This window comes from Sparus aurata, chromosome 10 (genome assembly GCF_900880675.1).
Source record: "Sparus aurata chromosome 10, fSpaAur1.1, whole genome shotgun sequence".
NCBI classification, from domain to species: domain Eukaryota; kingdom Metazoa; phylum Chordata; class Actinopteri; order Spariformes; family Sparidae; genus Sparus; species Sparus aurata.
In genome coordinates this window covers 34,530,899-34,551,654 of record NC_044196.1, presented here as the reverse complement: position 1 = coordinate 34,551,654, position 20,756 = coordinate 34,530,899, and the positions used below count along the sequence as shown (strand labels likewise).

General features: G+C 46.0%; 1 protein-coding gene across 2 annotated transcripts; it reads right to left on the bottom strand.

Annotated features, from left to right (window-relative positions):
• Positions 1-731: 731 nt before the first annotated feature.
• LOC115589507 (transmembrane protein 151B) lies at positions 732-20,733 on the bottom strand. Of its 2 annotated transcripts, none has more exons than XM_030430427.1 (6): positions 20,016-20,733; positions 10,292-10,624; positions 9,101-9,235; positions 8,583-8,722; positions 8,447-8,486; positions 732-8,330 (listed from the first exon to the last, which is right to left on the bottom strand). In XM_030430427.1, exons 1-6 carry the CDS (start codon positions 20,082-20,084, stop codon positions 7,062-7,064), a joined length of 1,986 nt encoding a protein of 661 aa, XP_030286287.1. In that variant the 5' UTR covers positions 20,085-20,733; the 3' UTR covers positions 732-7,061. The 2 variants fall into 2 exon arrangements, with proteins under 2 accessions (XP_030286287.1, XP_030286286.1); XM_030430426.1 differs by having other exon boundaries at positions 10,292-10,627; positions 20,016-20,732.
• Positions 20,734-20,756: the final 23 nt, after the last annotated feature.

Genomic DNA, 20,756 nt, shown 5'->3' with positions numbered 1-20,756 from the left:
TATTTCACCTTTACAGTCAACAATTTAGATCATTTGCATCTCACTTGTTACTCTTTTATATTCTTGTAGTCATAACTCATATTCTCCCACTACATGCACAGAAGTAAACGGCACATTCACTTTCCAAATTTACTTTTTTGTTATTTTTGTATGCACACAAATAAAGGAATTGTAAAATTAGCCTGTCAAAGCTAACGTGGCAGAGCCAGTCGATAGTTAATACCATGACTAATCCTCTTTAAAACGGTCTGGAATTAACAAAAAGTTCAATCTTAATTAACGTATATCAAAATTTAAATATTGAAAAGTCACAGCAGTCTTGCTTTATTCTTATAAAGGGAAAATGTGGTGATGAAACAACAGGTAAGTTCTGTAATTAATTGAACTCTTTCACACACGTTTGCAGAGCAGGAGGTCAAATAAACACACAAATATATATTATATAATAACACTTTGTCTGAATGGTACATTTATAGTTTATTAAACTTTAGTTAATAGTTATTTCACTGAAAGCAAAACAGTATAAATGCTTTTTTAAATTGCTTAATCAATGGTTTAAAAAGAATTTCTACTGTGTTGCCATCAGTGAAATAACTATTAACTAAGTTTAATTAACTATAAATTGTTGTTAAATGTTTTAATGTTGCTTCTTATAAAGTGTGACCAATAAACTCTATTGTAAGAATGTATTAATGTTGCAGAGAGAAGTTAAAAATGCCACGAGACCAAACCCTGGTATCCAAGCAGGTTGACTTTATTTGTATCTTCCATGATAATTAATTGTCATCAGGATCGCATCAGTTAACAGTGTTATTGCCACCAGCTCCATTACCCTCACTGCCATCATCATCCACTCAAATGAAATAATTACATCATCTTAAACAGCCAGTGACAACAGCTATAATCTGGTGTGATATTGACAATCTCATTATCAGTTACATATTAATTAGCTTAAATACTGAGGACATTTTGCTCGACGGTGCTTGAACAGAAAGCCCATTCCTGGCTTTTACACATCACTGTGTAAGACAATAATGCATTGTATGTGACATTATTGTTGTATACTCCATAGAGGCTGCATGTACATAACAACTACATCGTGGTAACAAGTCATTTGTTCGACAGCTCACAAGTAATCCAGCAGCATTAAATATTTAGCGAGGAAAGAAAGGAGTATCCTGAAGAGTGGCGCGGTCGGTCGTCTCTGCTGAGGTTGGAAGTGAGAGAGCTCTTTGCTGCATCGACAAGCAGGATTTTTACATGACTACAGCTTTCTATCGTCCAGTGATGATCCTCGGCTAACAATCAAGGTGACACGTATTCTAAAAAAAGGCGTTGCTGCGTCTCAAACACTAATCGTGACCACGCTGTAACTCTAAGACGACCTCGATCATAAAACTGGCCTCGACTCAGGTGGAGATATGTTGTCGCGTCGAGGAGAAGACGGCACAGCCTCCAGATAACATGTTGGCATCTGACATGTCTGCAGAACACACGTCTGTTCAAATCTGCACATTTCATACGCTTCATATCAAAGTATTCTACTTTTCATGTTGGGACAACAACAAATGCAGATTTTAAAAAGATTTTGGTGTATTTCTATGTCGTGTTAGTGGCAAAAAAACTGGATATTTTTGAAGAGACGTTGGGAAATTTTCATCCATATTAGTGGCAAAAACAAACTCTTTTGAGGAAACATCTGGATATTTTCAGGTCTTGTTAAAGGCAACTAAACCAGGTATTTTTGACGAGACATTTTCCAGCCATGTTCAGTGCAAGAGGGGAAGTTGCAAAGAAGGAAGTGTAAAGTTTCAACACCGCTGTGTTTTGCAGAAACGCACCGTGCCAACATTTTTACTCTGGTGTCCGGCTGTGACATGCAACAACACAGATGTTTGTTATTCCAGTGCAAAAACAAAGGGCGATGACTCTGTATCACACGGATACAAGGCTCAGTACAGGTACAGTACAATTTTTGCACAATGGAAAATTGCCATGAGTCATTCTTAAATGAGCAGCAAAAACATACCTGTGGATAAAACCAGACAGTAATCGCGGCTGCTGTTTTGTTTTTCACTTACTAATGCACACAAATTCACATTAAAGTGTTTGAGGTCAGAGGTCAAAAGAATACCCTGAATTCTGTTTGTTTTTTGGTCAGTATGTTCTGAGGAAACTGCAATTTGACTTTAAATAGATAGTCCAATGTCAATAGTGCTACATGTTTGTGAAACCAAGTCAGCGGATCACAGATTTCTATTGGTTACCTGATAAGTTTTGTAGAAGCCGTGTTAGACGAACGGAAAATGTCAAAACAGAAAAATGCAGCTGGAATCCGTGTGAGTTCTGCTCAAACCAACTCTGAACATGTTTTTTACAGTGTTTGACAAACTTGGTATGACTACTCCACTCACCCCATGACCACAAGAGAAACAGTAACAGTATTGACAACAATACATCGGTCATAATTCTGCGAGAGCGTTTTATAAGCTAGTGAAGTGATGACGGTGGAGAACGAGAGCAGGGTGTCGATGCTCGAGCAACACAAGGAGACCGGATGTTTGGGCACGAGAGCAAACCCCCGTCTTCTCTCTCGTCGTTGTGTTTGTAGCCAGATGATGAGTTGTGCAGTGCAAACAGGGTTATTCACAGTCACCGTTATCTGACAGTGGTGTCGTCTCAATGACTGGAGCTCCTGTTGCTCGTTGTTAAAAGTTCAAAAGAGCGGCGTGGCAACATATACAAGTCTGGGCATGAAGCGGGGACATGGGCAATATTGCTCAGTAACACATTCAGTCACAGTAAAAGTCAAACTATAAGAAGATAAATGCACAATCACATAACACTGCGCTGCTCTCTGCAGGTCTGTCGCACCTCTGCACAGTGATGTCACAGCAGGTGCTTTACATGAGCTGCCAGAGACAAGTTACCTGGTGTGACATCCCCGAGCAGAGAGTGAGCGACACCTTGCCTCGGCCCGCGGAGAGCAGAGCAGCAGCTGTTTCCTACCCTGTCTGATTCACTGATGTGGACCCTCCAAATACCACACATGTATAAGGCTTTGCTGCCACCTAGTGGACAAAAATCCAGCTTGCACACATTCTGGGAGGATTTACTCATGAGCAAGACTTAACTATTTAATTTTTTTAGCAAAAGAAAGTGCATTTCGCCTGAAAACATCAAGTAATCTTCCATTTTTGCTTCCGAGTAAATCAACCCGTTCGTCACCTCCACCAGCACAGATCGTACTACAGCTCTCTGAGCCGCCTGTTCCAGCTGCTGTTGTCCATGTGCATGCGTGTGAGCACAGGCATTCTCTCTCTTTTTCTTTTTTGTTTTTGCTTTGGCATGTTGACGGATTCTTCACGCGTGAACGAGAGCTCGTGTTGACACAAGGACGCAGCATTAACTGAAATCCTGAGCGAAAACGTTGGCAACGTCGGACACAAAGGCAACGTAGCTGGACAATTCCATGCTTTCTGTGTGTGTGTGTGTGTGTGTGTGTGTTGTCTCTGTGTGTGTGTGGAGGGGGTTATTATGGGTTTAATGTCACTCTAGTCTAAAATAAGCTGTTATAATGGCTGCTTCACCGCTGTGACTAAACATGCAAGCGCGCATGAGTATGCGTGTGTTCGTGTAAGACATCATGGGCACAAAGTTTCTCTTGGCACACCTGAAGCGGCTGAGGACACACTTTTAACACACTCTGAGATAATAAAACACCGTATAAATATCCATTAACAACACATTTGAGTGAAGTACACTTAAATAAATAAATGAATAAAACCGCAGGCAAGTAGAAGTGGGTCCGAGCACCCTACACAGTTCAGAACCAGAGCCATCTAGCTCGGTGTGAAGGACAGCTGTGTCCGATTGACAGGAAATAAATAATCAAACAACTGAAGCATGAGAGATTTCTAAAGCTTACAAAGGCATTTGGATTTCAGACATCACTTAAACGACCTGAAATAATGTCCACTCAAGTATGCAGATGATATAAAAGTAGCAAATTACAGACTGAAGTGTGGTTATTGGTTGTGTCAGTATTCAGACAGAAATGTAAAAAGCAGTCAGATTGTAAATTGGAGCCGACGACTTCTTGATTTCCAATTCAGCAACAGAAAGTGCGTATCGAACAGAACATCGAGTCGAGTGATCGAGTCAGTGAAAGCTGAAATCAAACGAGCACAGAAGTGTGGTCGGTGCTTTTTTTTTTTTTAAGTGCTTCTTTTCATGAATGAGGACGATTCTATCGACATGTCCAGAGACTGAGATGATAAATAGCTGTAAAAATAATTGTCTTTTCACATTTTCGCTCCACTTTCCATCCCGTGGCTGCTTTCAGAGCGAGTCTTTGTCCGTCTCCAGTTCTCCAGTCACACGGAAACACTCGTCCTTGTCGCTGTTTATTTCCTCCGTCCGTGTCCAGTTCAGCTTGATGGCCCCCAGAGCTACCCGAGATCCAGAACCAGTGTATGTGTGTGTGTGAATGTGTGTCAGAGTGTGTGTGTGTGTGTGTGTCCCGTACGCCAAACCAGGTCAGCACTCATGCTCTACTTAAAGTTTCCAGAGGGTTTCATTGAGAGAGCGTTCCCGGTCAGGTTGGATGTCTGTCTGTGTGTCCGGTCGTCCTGCTTTTCATTCCTTCAGTGTGCTTTTCAGTATCGTGTCCAAAGTCAGCAGACAGAGAACGAGGGAGACGCTTCCCGACATCGCAGGTGGCTGAAGTGAGGAAGAAAAGGTTAAGAAATGTTCGTCTACCTACTGTAAATGCTTCTTGCTACTAGTGTGCTTTGTAAGGAATATGCATCAAAGCACTGATGGTTGTGTCGTCTCCCTGGACTGATTCCCACCAACACTCATGAACTCGGTTAATCGCTGTGGACTCTCGTCTACGTGTGTCTAAGATATTCAGATTTGTGTTGAATGATCATTAATCACTGCTTTTTGGCAACGGCGGACATGTTTGCTGCGTGTCTCTGAGTAGCTCCTGCACGATAGCTGTTATTGAGTCACATGCATCTCTACGCCAGCAGACTCTTTTCTCCACGTTACGGCGAGGCGATGTTTTCAGAGAGCACTGTGGTTTATCTGCAGGTGATTCTTCAAGAGGAGGAGGGAGCAGACATCTTCCATCGTCGTCCTTTTTTATTTTGTCGGCTGCAGTAAAAATACAAAGAGACTGAAAGTTTAATTTCTTCTTATGTTTTCTCTTTTGTTACGGAGGATACCAGCTGAGCTTTGAGAGCTCAGGTTTTACTTCTCATGCAGTCCAATATCATGGACATAAATGAGATAAAGAGATGTTTTTTTCATGCCTAAACACATACAGTTGTGTGATATATAGAATATTGATATTGGAGGAAGGTTTACTGGTTACTCTCACCTTTTTCTTCATATTGCACAAGCCTATCTTTGGGCACAAATGTTTACTACTACAGCGAGACTACACAGGCAGCGACTCAGCGACCCGTCAATATAATAATACCTTTAGAGTCTAATATTTTTGTCGATACTTTTGCTCCCTCGACGCGTTGGGTAAACTCACAGATCAGATCTTGTTGTGTCCTTGAAAATATTCAGACCTAAAAATAGCGAGAGGACGTCATAAAACTTCACAGAAGTGTTTTTTATAAAAACGTGATCCGAGAGGAGAAACCTTCCACCTTCATGGAGGAGACGTGATATGAGGAGTGAGCCGAGATGAAATCTGAGCTGAGCATTTCCAGGAGCGGAGAGAGGTGTATCGCATAACCGCCACTTTAAAAACGGGAGGAAAAGGGAGGAGCGGGGGGGAGGATGGAGGAGGGGAAGTTCACGACGGATGCTGTGATTCTATTTTAGTACGACAGCCTCGCTTAGATGTGCTAATTTGCAAAAGAAGAAAAAAAAAACAGGACGTTGCGGCGACTTCATGGTGTTTATAAAAAGCGATAAATGAGCTGCTCAGTGTTGCACCTCTGCACGGGAGAGGGGAAGTGGGAGGAGGTGATGGGGTGGAGACGGGAGCAGGGTGGAGCTGAGGAGCACAGGAAGCAACTCTGTTTATGGAGGCTTTCTGTGCAGTAATGGATGGAGGGAGGTGGGGAAGTGAGGAGTGAGATGGCATGAGACAAGGAGGAGATCAATGCTTCTCCCTCGTTTATCGTTTTCTGTCGGTCGCCTGCTAAATGCTTCGTGTAGAAAGACGCAGGCCTACTTTGTCGTTGGAACATGTTTGATGAAGTTATTTAGGAATGTCAGGATTAGACTGAAGGTCACGACTGCTGCTCTTATCTCTGATCGTCATCTCCTCCTCTTGAGTTGATCTTTTTTCGATTGAATTCCCTGTCAGTGCTGCGGCCATTTTGTATTCTCTATCATCACTCGCCTCGTTTTATCTGCACATTTTCCCTCCGTCATCGTCTCTCTCTCCCTCTCTTTCTCTACTCTGCAGTTTGGAATCTCTCGCCATCCCATCCACTTCCTTCCTCCTCTGAAATATTTAGGAATTCTTTCCATTCGGTTTATTTTTAGTCCACCTCTACACAGATTGATTTTTTTTAGAAAAAAAATACCCGCTACCACTCAGCTGGTTTGGAGTCTCTCCTGCTCTCCAACCTGCTATTTTTAGACTCGATACACCTCCCACTCCTGCTCTTGCATAGATATATCTTAAAATAGACATTCCGAACTTTTCGGTCTTTCCGTTCTTCCAAAGTATCGGTAAGCTCTCTCTCTCTCGTACAGTCTCTGAGTAGTAAAGTCTACGATCGGAAGGATTTTCTTGCCCTCGCTCCATCTTGCTGCTTCAGTCATTTCTTCTGTTTTGCATTCTCTCCTCTCTTTCGACCACCCGTCTCCTTCTCCCCTCTTTCCTTGATGATTCTGTCCGTCACACAGCTGCTCTCGCTTCTCGTGTTTTGTTCTGACTGAATCCGTTCTTCCAACCACTTCAAATCTCATTTTCCTTCACCCACTCCTCATCTGATCCACTCTTCTCTCTGTGCGCTGCCTCCTTTCACCTCCCTCGGCCTCGGCCCAGACTTTCTCCCTCTTGATGTTGTTTGTTCTTGCGATCGTCACATGTCGTCTCCGGCGTGGCAGCTCTCCTCTCCGTGGATGATGAGGACGGGGAAGAAGAACGCGTCCTGGTAGGATGGAGGACGCTCCCTCCCTCCCCCGCCGCCGTCTCTCACCTCTACTCCCCCTCCGCTGTCTTGCTCTGCTTCTTCATCCCTCTCCCTGCCTCCTCTTCCTCCGTCCTCCCTCCTCCTCGCCTCCTCCTCTTCCTCCTCCTGCTCCTCTTCCTCGTCTCCTTCTCCTTCTAGCACTCCCCTGGTCTCCTCATTGTCCTGTCTGGAGCCCAACCCGAGGAATCCCCCACCTCCTCCACTACCTCCCCCTCCGCCTCCACTTCCACCTCCTCCTCCTCCTCCGCCCCCTCCTCCTCCTCCTCCACCTGCTCCTCCGTCCTCCCTACTTCCTCCCAGCCCTCCTCCCATGCTTCTGGAGTGAAACAGGCTGTTATGGCGCCCTCCTCCGAGTCTCCCGAGGGAGAATCCGCTCCGACTGAGCACCAGCCTCCCTCCTATACCTCCTCCGCCCTGCCCCGCCGCCCTGATGCCTGCCACGGTGGCGTTCAGCAGGGCTGTGGTTCCCATCGGGGCCCTTAGCCTGGAGGGAAGACTGGAACTCGATGTGGTTCTCCGGCATCGGGGACAGCTCTGGAGGAGGTAAGCCGAGTTGAACACCACAGGCAGAGCCAGAGGAGGCGGGTTCCCCCCCTGGCTCGGGGTGGTGCACGGCGGCCCGGAGATGGGCGTAGAGGCTGTAGGGTTCGACCCCCCACTTGTGTCCATGTCCATAAGGAGGGCTTCAGAGTAGCTCGGCACCATCTGTTGGTTACAGCGAATGTGCCACTCCAGTTCTGTCATGTCCACCGTGTTGACCCGAGAGATGGCTCTGTAACTCGTCCCATTCAGACCAATTCCAATCCCAATTCCTCCCGGGTGGATTCCATTCTCAGTCCCGCCTTCGACCCCGTCGGCTCTGCCACCTGGCCCTCCTCCACCCCCTCCTCCGCCGCCGCCATCCTCGTCCTCCCCGAACAGCTTCTCCACGTGGTAGTGGACATATGCTGTGCGATACTCTGACACGACCCGCAGAGGCCAGGACAGCAGGAAAGCAGAAGCCAGCCAGAAGACCCTGTGCCTGGAAAACCACGGCTGGTGCGCCGGATCTGGGAACGCCAGGATGTGTTCACGGAAATCCACGTTCTTCAAGTGCATCCCCTCCCTCGCCTCCATGTAGTCGTCCAGCCCCTCGTTCTCCCCGAAGAAGCGCGCTCGCTTCCAGGAACAGAGAGAGAATAGAAGCAATTAGTTATGTGTGTTTTAAACCCCAAACGGCTCATAATTGAAAGAGTCTACATGTTAAATATGTTGTTTTTTGGGGCACGTCTTACCTGGGTGAGGTAGGCAGCTTCAGCACGTGCACTGGAGAAGCTAAAGAGCAGAAAAGTTAGTTAATAAGCTCTTCAATCCCCCAAAATAATCATCTTAAGATCAACTTTGCCCCGATGTGTTCGGAGGACGACTGACCTGAAACACTTGGTGAAGCGGAGGCGAACAGCAGGGTGCAGCTGCAGATCCAGCAGCTCCTTCGATACGTCTTTGACACCGTAGCGGGCGTAGTCGAATTCTGAACTGGAAGCATGAGTGTTGACCCGCTCGTGGTAGACCTGAGGGAGGACGGAGGGGCGGAGCGGGGCATGGATGGAGGGAAGGAGATTAACGGAGGAGTGAAGAGGGGAACAGATGGGAAGTTTGAGAAAGAAGCGATGAAGTTATCGGAAAGACATTTAAAACTTCATATCCAGTATGTTTCAGCATCAATAAAGCATGAGTACTAAATAGAATGATTTTGTTCTTACTGCACACAGCTGTTAGCACACAGCCCCGCAATATTTCACTAAAGGTGAAAGAAATTTGCATAGCAGTTATTTTAATATTTACCAAATTAAAGCTCAAGTTGTACAGTGCAGCTATTAACTCTATAGAAACAACCGGGTGAACATGAGAGCTAGTCGCAGTCGTGCATCAGGAGCGCTCCTCCTCACCTGCGTGGTCGTGTAGGCGTCTCCGTTGCGGTATCTCGTCACCTGTCTGGTCCTCCTCACGTAGTGATAGCTGATGGCCTTCCACCAGATGCAGGGCGTGGCCTGCTGAAGCCTCTGCACGCGCTCGTACACCTCCTGCGTCAAGAATGTCAGAATATCAGATCAATTAAACGTCATGTTGATAACACAGTCATGTAGGCAAACCTTTAAATATGAATACATGCAGGGAACCAGTCTAAGGAATACAATAGTTACTTTTTCTTATCAACATGGGTTGTACGGTGCTGCACTAATGTTAGCTAGCTAGAGTTAGCAACATTAATGTTTGCTAGTGTGCATTAGCAACGGTAGCTAGTGCACAAACTGGAACCACTTGAGGAGGCTGATGGTTGGAACAACAGCGCTGTGATGTGAGTGTGATAGCAGCAGAGATGGACGGAATTTAGTTTGTTAGTTTTCCTGAAATAACCTGTTAAAAATGAGGACTTACTGCAGATGCAACATTGTCTGACAATATTGATTCCAGCTGACACAAACGATTAAGTTGGTATTGTTTGCAGACATTCAGAGTTAGTTCTGTGCAATCTGGTGCTCGTCAGGCCCTGCCACAGTTTGTTTATGGTGTTGTGATTTGGTGGATTTATTCTCTATTCAGAGCTGTCTTTATCTCGGTACGTGCGGCCCTGACAGTCTGGACTGTTGTAAAAAATATATTTTCTTTTGGACAGCTGAAGATAGCCGAGGCGAACAGTGAGCTCTGCTCTTTTGGATGCAATGTGCTCCTGGAATTCCTGATAATAGACGAAGCAGAGCAGCGCAGACAAAAGACAGACGGGCGCCCTCAGGTCAGCTCATTTCCATACGAGTGGGCAAATATTATTTTCCCCACAGTCGAGAAGGAAACTGAGTAAAACAACGTTCTCTCCTTGAGAAGTGTTGAAATGACTGACGTGAGTGCAGGAAACTTAGAAACTACACATGCACGACAGCATCAGTTTATTTCTCTAACCTCTTTATTTAAGAACGTTCTGCTGACACTATCGTGCTGAAGAGGATTCAACGAGTAAACAGATTCTGCTCTTCAAGGTCAAAGACTCCGATTGCAGTCTGTTGGCTTTACGTGTTTAGAAAGCTGTTAGATTGTGCTTCCTCTGTGCTTAAATTCAACATTAAACTGTTTCTCACACATACTTGGAATTCGGCATGAGCCAGCATTGCCGTCTTGGAGAAGCAGTGCCAACACTCCACCAAGTAAACCACATACAGCATGGCCAGGAAGGCCAGGGGGATGTAGATGTAGCCGGTGGAGCACGGACTCTCCATGTGCTGGATGTCATAGTAGGCCGCCGAGGTGGCGTTGTCGTCGGATCGGATAGGTATGGAGGAGGAGCCGAGGACGGGTACGCGACACAGGGCGCACCAGGCGAGCGTGGCGAAGCAGCCGTACATGAGGAGGGTCAGGAGGAGGCACTTCCAGTGGGACTCCCGGCACAGGGAGGAGGCCAGAGACTGCTGGACCGGCCGCTGCTGTGAGGTCAGATCACAAGATCACAACAACAATTCAGTTACAGAAGAAGAGGTCGAGACACTGTGTGGTCGCTGTCACTCAGAGAGAATACACTGGGGCAACGTGTTCCTTTTCAACATATTTACATCATTAACATATTAAAATACTCATTAAATACAGCAGAAGAATGAATTATTTGTGATTTGTGTGGTCACGTGTTCAGGACCATCACACGTCTGTGATTCAGTGACCTGTCGACGCTGCACTTCATACTCGTGGTGGCTGCAGTGAGGTCAGTTCACTACTTTGCTCAGTATTTAACATTAGTAGGTAATCATAAGACTTTGCATTGACCTTCATCATCCTAATGACAGAACTGTGAGCAGTTCAGTAGGTTCTGGGGAGAAGTGACAGTTCGCTGACAGAAACATCGACGGCTCCTCTGGAGGTCAGCGGGACAAATCTCAGGAATCGAGTCCGAGTTTAGCCGGAAGATTTGATTTGTTTCTACACTCTCACACTGACAGTCAGGGTTATAATGAATAATACAGCATAGTTCATAACATTAATGTTTAATAAGGTCTGACAGGTGAGAATGATTGCAGCTTTAAATGTTTGTCATGGAGGCAGCACAGATGTTGTGCCTGGTAACCTCCCGGTGACTTTTTAATAATCATAATCTTCCTGTTTGGTAAACAGCGTCATGTTGCAGAGCGAGCTGAGGTCTCGACCAGAGGACGCATTACACCACCCCTTACCATCATGAGATAAGTGCTGGATATTAGACACACACTCACACACACACACTCAGCTTATGCCTCTCTCTAAGTGCACACAGCCTCATTTGCACTGTGAAGACATCGTATTACAGTGCACTCAAACACGCACATGCATTAGATTCAGACGGAGATGGTCTAATGTGCCCGTTCTTCCCTCTCCATCCTGGCACACGCCGGCGTGCACGATCTCAGCGTTGTAATGCAGTCAGCGGAGTGTGTGTGAATAATTTAGATGAGAACAATGCTTCTGGACTGTTCTCCACCTAACTGACTCCACTCAAACATCGGCAGCGTCGCACTGCCGCTTCCATGTGTGCGTGTGAACGACGCAGCGAGGAGGTTAGAACGCTCGCGTGTGTTGCACGTCGTAAAACCCACACAGGGATGGAGTCTGCACACACGCCTGTCCTGTGTCGTGTGCGTTTGCGTGTTGTCGTCGTCCGCCTCGCGCTGAATGCGACAAGAGCGAAAGAGCAACAACGCAGATGACGGAAAAAAAAAAAGATGGGATGACACCAGCGTCCTCTCCTTCTCTCAGCCAAGTGTGCCTGTCCTGTCAGCACACCTCCCTCCCTCCCTCCCTCCCTCCCTCTCTTTATCTCTCACTCCTTCAGTGCAGCCACAATTTGCTATCCACTAGCATATTTGGCTGCAACACACACACACACACACACCAGCCTCTCCCCCTCTCTCACTCTCCTTTTACTACTGTACGTCAAGGGCAAGTAGTGCGAGGCAGGGAGAAGGGCACCTACACTCCACCAGCCTCTCATCCAGCTACACAAGCCTCCAGCTGCACACTGAGAGATCCAGAAATAGGCTAAATACTTCAAAAAAGACACGAAAACTATCGTGGTGCAGATTCAATATCACACTGTTTGCTTTCTGTCTGCCTCTTCTGTCCACATCCTCCTTCCTTTTCCTTATGTAATCTTTCTTCTCCTTCCCCGAATCTTCCCTCCCACCTCCTGAGCATTTACTCTCCGTCTCTCCTCACCCGCACGTCTCCTCCTCTGTTACATCCTCTCTGAAAGTCTGTCTCTAAGTGGATTGATTGGGCTAAAAGTGTAGTGTAGGGAGAGAGAGGAGAGAGGGGAGATGAGGAGCGTGAGAGAGACAGAGAAACGGTCATGAACTTTTCATGAATGCAAGTATGAAAGGAAGCAAAATGAGAGGGAGCCAGAGAGGAGAGGCGGGAGGGGGGGAGGGAGTAAAGAGATGGCAGCAGCGACAGACTGCACCTCTCTCCAGGGAACTCCACCGCCAAAATCCATCCTGCTCGTCCTCCTCCTGCCCTCCCTCTCCGTCAAACTCATTTTGTCTTCCTGGCTGCGATCCCCTCTGCTGTCCTCTCCCCTCTCACCTTATGCAGATAAATGTTGCATAAAAAAAGAGAATATTCCGGGAATAATAAAAAGAGGAAACCTGCATGATTCCTGGCTGACATTTCATCAAGTCTCTGCAGCCGGTGGGTGTGTGCGTGCCCACTGAGAGGAAAACCTGCCCCAAGACAGGAGTCAAATTATTCCTGTGTGCACTTATGCCAGTCATTATTTGTTAGAATAAGCAGTTCTCCCTCCCTCAGGTACAAACCACCCCTGCTAAAATGTTGTGTCACTGAGAGACGTCGCCCGGAGAAGCTTTTTACACAACCAGCCGGTAACAGGATGTTCCAGCATGAGTTTGGTTCAGGAGCAGCGACGCCACACATGGTGCAAACTGTTTCTACCATGTCGTGGACTCGGAAATAGAAGTGCTCTTATTCTACAGTGATGGCACTTTGTTATATAAATAACTGAGAGGCAATTTTGACTGTCACATAGAGGCTGATAGAGGGGTGGGTCCAAACAAAAAAAAAAAACAATATCACCATCAATTAAATCCCAGTTATGATCCATGATGCTTTTCTCTGTTTTGACATGCATGTAGATTATAACCAGACGTGAAGGAGCCGTTGAATTTCTCCATGTGCAGCATTAAAAGACAACACTGCATTAAAGTGGGTCATCTGATGTGTGGTTGTACTGTCAGAGCAGAGGAGCAGCACGTAGCACTCAGCAGGGAGCAGAGCAGCGTTCTGTAAACACGACCGACAGCAGCCACCTAGAAGAAGGCACACCTCAAAAAATGTAAATCCAAGTAAGTATACGCTGTATTTCTGATGTGACGTCCACATTCTTACACACAGGTGCACCTGTGCCTGCTGTGCACTTTATTACAGATGAAGATCAGCTGTTTGGGTTGTATTTCAGCAGCTGTCTGAGGCGTGGTGACGATAAAAATATTCAAAATACACCTTAACAGAACAGATACACATTTATTTAGGTGTGCCATCTTTTAGGCAGCTAAATTATGTCTTATGGTTAAAATGTGCAGGTGGATACTAGTGGAACTATCACTTTAAAGGTGCAATATGTAAGAATTGGCCACATGTCGAACTCTGTAGCTGCCGTTAGCTAGTTAGCTCAGTTAGCCATGCAGCTAGTGGCTCGGACTGGAAGCTCAGAGGGAAAGTGTTGATGTTTATACCGCTAGCACAGAAACGCTGAACCAGGACAGAGCTAGCTGGTTAGCACGCCGCTGCAACACAATACATGTCCTGATGTCAAAACTGTTATTTCTTCACATTTTGGTGAAAATTGTAGAACATTTTTGATTGTTTTCTACTAAAATGCACCTTTAGAGATGGTTCATGTTTTTGGCACAAGCTTCATCACCACCATGCTGCGAGCTTTAACTCATGTTGTTTACAACGTGTAGTAATACTTCCAATCAGGGACGCATACAAGATCGATCTCAATCTGAAACCATCATCACATCATTCAAGGAGTGAGTGTTATGAAGCAGAAGCAACTCGGAAACTATCACCTACTTTTACAGTTTTCTTCGGGATGCACTGGGTCGATGTTTTTCATCCTGACACCTCAACAAGGCGGTTGTGTCGGTATCAAGAACCCGACCGATGCCGGTCATGTCATGGCTAAAACTCAAGCTGCTTAATAAGATCAGCTATGATGATTCGGGAAATCAGATTTGATGAATTTGACATTTTAACTTTGGGTGAGTTTTGAAGCACCAACTGGGAGCCAGAACAGAACCAGGTCTCATCCAGGTAACCCGACCAGCGCCTGTCCACTGCCTCAGGTCTGCCTCAGGCTCAGAGTCTGAAACAGTGTGAGCCAGTCATGATTTGTTCTGATCATAAAGCCTCTCTGAGGAGTGACCACGATACAATACAGCAGAACTGAGCTGGTGAACCAGTGACCGGTAGGTACGGTGCAGATTTTTGGTGGTGTCATGATCCTCTTTCAGTTCCAGCTCCTCTGCTGAGCTTTGGCTCATGTGTCGGGCTGTAACGGATCAAAAGGCAAAGCTCACTCTCGCTGAAATCGCTATGAAAAGAAATCTATACAGCCGAGACTGAGATGGTGTCAGCTTTCATTTTGTTCATCTGAAAGTTTGGACAAGCCGTCTGAAGAGGCTGATCCAGGGTGGTCCTTACACGACAAAACCATCGCTAATGTTTCATTAAAGACTTCAGTCACAGCTCAAACATCCGACATCAGCAGGCAAAACTGTGCTGAGCTGAAAACACTGATACTTTGACATATTGCCTCTATATTCTATATTTATTCCTCAGCATGCACAGCCACAGGAGACAGCTGCCTGAAGAGGAGCCAACACAGCTGACATGAAACTACCACCACGGGCTCTTTGTTTCGCTTTTTTGGACACGAATCACAAAACACCGATTTCACAGCATTTCTTCATCCTGTGGACTCTGACGATCCTCTGCATGCTGCACTGGAGCTATTTCCTGCCTCCACTCAAACTGCACTTGACAGAGCTTTTTCATTAATAGGATTTGCTTCAGCCAGTAAATGTCTTTGAATTCAATCATTGTTCTATAATCTGGTCTGGTAGCATTTGCTGTAATATGGTACTGTGTGTGATTCTGCCACATATTTAGTTACCGGCTCTTTGTATTTATTTGTGCGCCGGTCGGACTCGAACATCTATAACTGTGTTTCACTCGGCTGAGTACATTATGCTTCAACAGTGAAACTAGCTTAGCTTACATTCTGTCTGCAGACCTGCTACTGTACGTCAGGCATCGTTCCTGATGTACCTACACACCTTCTAAACAACATTAGCATGTTGTGTGTTTGTGCACGGGGCTGTTTGTGTTTACAAATCCCTCTTCGTATCACGTTTTCTAGCAGACGACGTGTTTTGCTCTCTCTCCCTCCGCTCATACTGATTCAGCTGGGTAGGTGCGACTGGAGCAGCTATAATTAGCGATCCTAGCATGTGGGTGGCAAGAGAAGTGAGGGAGCGAGGGCAGGAAGAAGAAAAAAGTGCAGCTGAAGCCTTGTGGTGCACTGTTAAAAAATGATGTGTCACTTCAACAGGATTGGACGGAGCCGTTTGGGATGTCAGGTTTCTACTATCTGCTGCAACTACTGATAAACTGTTTGTGTTAGGAAGTGAAATGTGTCAGCTAACACTCACTGTGCTAAAAATACCACGCTGGTACTGGAGTGTGTTCAATTCAGACTCATTATCCTGCAATAACAATCACCAGCAGGTCGGCTGGAGGTCACCTATTTGTAAATTAAATATTAGTGAAAGCAGTCAGCGCTGACAACAATGTAAACCGCCTGACGGAAGTCTTAATATCTCATGTACGTGACAGGAACAGTCATGTAGGAGCTCGATTTAGAAAACAAACCAACAGAAGTTAAATGTGTCTTTCAGTTAATTATCCATTCGACACTGCAGCAGTCTGACAGCAAATCTAATGTATTTAACAATTAATTCAACAGCCCAGCTTTGTAATTCTGAATATCAGCCCTTGTAAAACATATTTTGCTGTGTGGACACCCAGAGAAAGTGAGTGTTTGTTATTCTAGATGAAGTCTAGAAGTCTTTTACATATAAATATTGTTTGATCACCTTCTCCAGTTTTGCAATTCCACGTTCTATCTCGCGGAGCACAACTGCTATCTTAGTAAACTTAATGGTCGTTCTTCACATTGTCGATCTGCTCCGTGATGGCAGCCAATGTGATTCTCCATTACCGGCATCAGTGTGCCGTCATTTTAGGTTTGCAGCATTCTGTAGAAAACTACACTGATCAATTCTCATTCAGGATTTTTGATCCCTGTTCAAGATGTTTGTGTGACCAGCTGACAGGAACACGTTTGGATGTTTGCAGCTGTGATATTTGTCATATTGCATTTTCTTCTAATGTTAAAGAGCAGATATTTGAATACATATTTGTTTTACAAAAAGGTGTTGAAGATATTGCAGAGATTACTAGCAGAGTGATGTGTTTCTGACAATCACCAGCGTCTTTAAGGAATAACTCTGACATCATCACACATGCAGGACCGAGTCGTTATCAGCCGTCACTTGATCGTTTCCTGAACACGATTAAAAACCAGCTCAGAGCCTCACACAGATACACAAACCCTCAACTTTTCAAAATCTATCTTTCTGTTTTGCCTGTGTTCTTTCTTTAATGTATCTGTGATGTGTTTGTTGTTCTTCTAATATTATCAGCTTCTTTTATCTTTTAACATTTTTTAATCAGGCCTTGTAAAGTGTCCTTGGGTGACTTGAAAGGCACTTCTAAATAAAAAGCACTATTATTTGTGTTATAATAATGACTGTAAAACATTCAAATATAAATATTTATATGAATAAATGTCACAAATTATCCTGGTGGTTTCTGTGATGTTCAGTGGCTTTAATAGCAGTTTTTTTTACATGAATTATTTGGAGAAAATCCATGAAATGAACTTGTAAAGTTTTGGTTTCTCGGTGAGTGAGCATGAAATGACTTCAGGCTCTGTTTCTGTCAGAAGGGACGGTTGGATACTTTTATTTCCTCCTCCATCGTTGTTGTTTTTCCCTTGATTCTGAATTTGTTTACATTCACTTTCACTCCATCCATTAGACTCATTTGCTTCCTCCACCCTGCCTGTGCACAAGAATGCAGTTTTTGTCAACTTATATTAAAAACTAGGAAGTTAGGATCACTGGGTTTGAAGCTACACGTTGGCATCGCTGTGTGAGAATCCGATCGCATGGCGGTACGTAAGAATCAAAAATGTGATTTTAATATTAATCATGTGGCTGTGCTTCATTTGTCTTAATGCTTGTATGAGTGTGCATTCTTCCCCCTGTGTGTGGGCCAGAGAGTGAACACAGTTAAGTGAGATAATGTTTAAGAGAGGAAAGAGGGGATGGGATGATGAAGGTGCATTCTGCCTGACAGGCAAATCTAAAACAGGAAGCAGACCGAGAGAGGAAGAGGACAGAGAGAGAGTAATGGAGGCCGAGACCAGATGAAGTCTGAATTCATTGCATTACACTGTCTGTACTGCAGGCGTGGATCAAGACAGAAGAGGAGTGAGATAAAGTGAAAGGCATCATTTAACAGGCGTATAATCTACATATTATGTCCCTGGGGCTTTAAATTACCAGCAGCCAATCATCAGATGCTTAATTCTGTCACTTTTATTGGCCATTTCTTGGGTAGACCAGTTATGATGACATAAAAAGTGGTTGGACAGTTAATATATAAAACTCTTCTACTCAATTGGTTGAAGAGAAAGTGAGCTTCATGTCTTGAAGCCACTCAGGAACGATATCTGAAGCTCATCAGAGCTCAAACGATTTGTCGGTTAATCGACTTTTCAATTGAGAGAAGATTGATGGCCGCCACAGTGAAATCCTTCTGACTCGCTGGGTTTAGATTTTTAAACATGTTGGGTTTCTCCTGACACCTTTTAGACTAGAAATTCAATCAGTCACCAATCAAAAACAATAAAACTGACAGGAAGTTAAGGTGAGATAAGTTCCGAGGCTCAGACCTGGTACCTGAACGTAGTTCTGTCTGACCCGTCCACCAGCATCACCACTGGTTCTGACGCTAACACAACACACCAAACATCTCTGAGTGCACTCTCCTGGTTTACCTCTGCTTCCTTATCAACCACTGCACTCTGCACATGCATACACAACTCTGCTCGTCCTATAAAAGGTTCACTCCGTCATTATGGGTAAGTAGGGCATCGGGGACCGGTGAGGAGAACACACCTCCTCAGTTAGACATGGATATTTATTTTCCTGGCAACTGACTTACGTAATGTTTTGTCCCGCATGTCTCCTGGGTTCTGATTAGAGAGATGATGCTGCTTCCCAACTAGAGCTGAGCGATACGGCCTTAAAATAATATCTGTGACACACAATATGTATCTCAATGTTTAGAACCAGGAAAAGACGGCAAATCTAAAACAATATATTGTCTCAAATCACAACAGTGGAGGTCTGCAATCGTTTAAAGGTGCAATACGACATCTGTGTATTGTGTTGCAGAGATATCTGATGAAGTTAGCATGCTAGCCAGCTAGCCCTGAGCCGCTTTGAACCTCAAGTGGTGTTTCTAGCTTCCAGTCAAGGCAGAGTCAGCGAATAGGTAGCTGCATGGCTAACTGAGCTAACTAGTGAACAGCAGCTGCAGTTAGCGGTTACTCTGGTTTACCACGCGGCCTATCCTTACGTATTGCACCTTTAAGGAGTTTAAGCCAAGTGTGTGTGTGTGTGTGTGTGTGTGTGTGAGACAGTGAGGTAGCAGGGAGTCAGGTTCATGGCGCTCTACTGTAAGCGTAAACATGAACCTCTGACTGAGACGCCATTTCCCTGAGTCAGGAGTTTTACCGTAATGGTTCCAGCTGGTCAGGACTTGAGAGGAGGCGCAGCAGATGTTGGATGTGTGTGTGAGGAGAGCGGAGGCTGGTTCATCATGAGGAAGTTACACAAACAGAACAAACAATCTGACCTGAAAGGACGACACAGTGTCATACTTTGTTTATACGTGGCGGACCCTGCCACCTCCCTAGGTTTGAACAGTGTCCTGGGGAATTATGTTCTCCAAAACCACACAGCGCCCCTTTAAAGAACCCACACTGCTGATTGGTCATATCAGACAACAACAACAACACTGTGACATTCAGCTCAGGGGGTGTTAGTCTACATTCTCACCATTCCCACTGTGTGTCAGAGTAGTTTGGGCTGAAAGTGGCTTGTGTGTTTGTGTGTGTGTGTGTGTGTGTTTGTGTGTGTGTGTCCAAACTGTGATGTCACCCTCCAGTGAGTTTCAGTGGTGTCAGCTGCTGGATGGACGAGCTCTACTATCCTAACAGCAGCTCCCCGAGGACTCACTCATCATGGTCAGACGAGTCGCATCAACACCGAGGCTTTATTTCTCGACAGGCGTTTATTTAGGGTCCCCCTCCCTCCTCCTCCTCCTCCTCCCTCCCTCCTTTCTCCTCTCTGTTTACCTAAATCACCTCCGCTCGTGTTAAAGCCAAGGTCCTGCTCCGTGCCCTTGCTCTTGTGCAAGGCATGGAGGACCTGAGGAGTGACGGCAAATACACGGTTTTAGTCAATGAACGAGCAGCAGTCGACGTGCTGTCCGCGGGGACACAAACACACAATGTGCTGCTTACAAACAAACACACAAACACAAATATGCGCAACTTTTCCTCCCGCTGCACTCTTTCTGCGTGCTCGTCAGGTGACTAAAACAAACAGGGAATAATAAAGATGTCCTTCTCACCTGCTCTCGTCCTGACCCTTCCTCCAAAATGGGCTCTTCTGCGGTGGCCGTCTCCTCCTCCGTCTGCATTTTCCCCGCTTGCCACTCCTTCCTTCCCTTAGAACCGGGCACAGGCAGCTCCCACCCCGGTAACGTCCGAAGGCAGGGACCTCCCCGGCGGAGCAGCGAGCTCGGTCACCCCATCCGCCGCAAGTCGGTATCCAGTTTCACGATGGCGGGGCCTGAGGCAAATAAGCATCATCTACTCCGGATGTCGGTGACCCTCCTCCCGCCGTCTCTACCGTGTTCTCCTCCCGCCGAGCCGCTCACAGCTTCTCCTCCGCCCGCTCCATCCTCCGCTTCTCCGCTGAAACGTGCACCGAGCGCCCCAAAGTCAAAGCCCGTCGCCCTCCATGTGGAGCCTCCGTCGCTGCCTCTGCCGCGTTCGTGATGCTCAGCTCAGAGTGTGCGTATGTGCACGTGTGCGCGCGTGACCGACGACGCAGGGGAGCCAACCGGAGCCGAGGATCCCTGGAGCTGCACACGCACGAATCAAGAAACAGGCGACGGGAGATTTTGTGTTTTTGTTGCGACAGACGCGGAGGATGAACGCGACGCGTCGACGTGCAGCAGTGACATTGAGGCTCGTGTCATGCACCAACTTTCGCCATGGTTGCACCTCGCATCGGGTCCCCGCTGACGTCACAGACCAACATTCCCACCCCCATCTGTTCACCTGAGCACACGCACGGGCGCGAGGCT

What these genes read in the sequence shown, in the direction of transcription:
- LOC115589507 (XM_030430426.1), bottom strand. Translation starts at nt 20,084, where the DNA reads ATGCAGACGGAGGAGGAGACGGCCACCGCAGAAGAGCCCATTTTGGAG. An exon ending in ACGCCTACACGACCACGCAG is followed by an intron (nt 8,723 to 9,100) that starts GTGAGGAGGAGC and finishes GTCCTCCCTCAG; the next exon opens with GTCTACCACGAGCGGGTCAA. An exon ending in CGCTTCACCAAGTGTTTCAG is followed by an intron (nt 8,487 to 8,582) that starts GTCAGTCGTCCT and finishes TCTGCTCTTTAG; the next exon opens with CTTCTCCAGTGCACGTGCTG.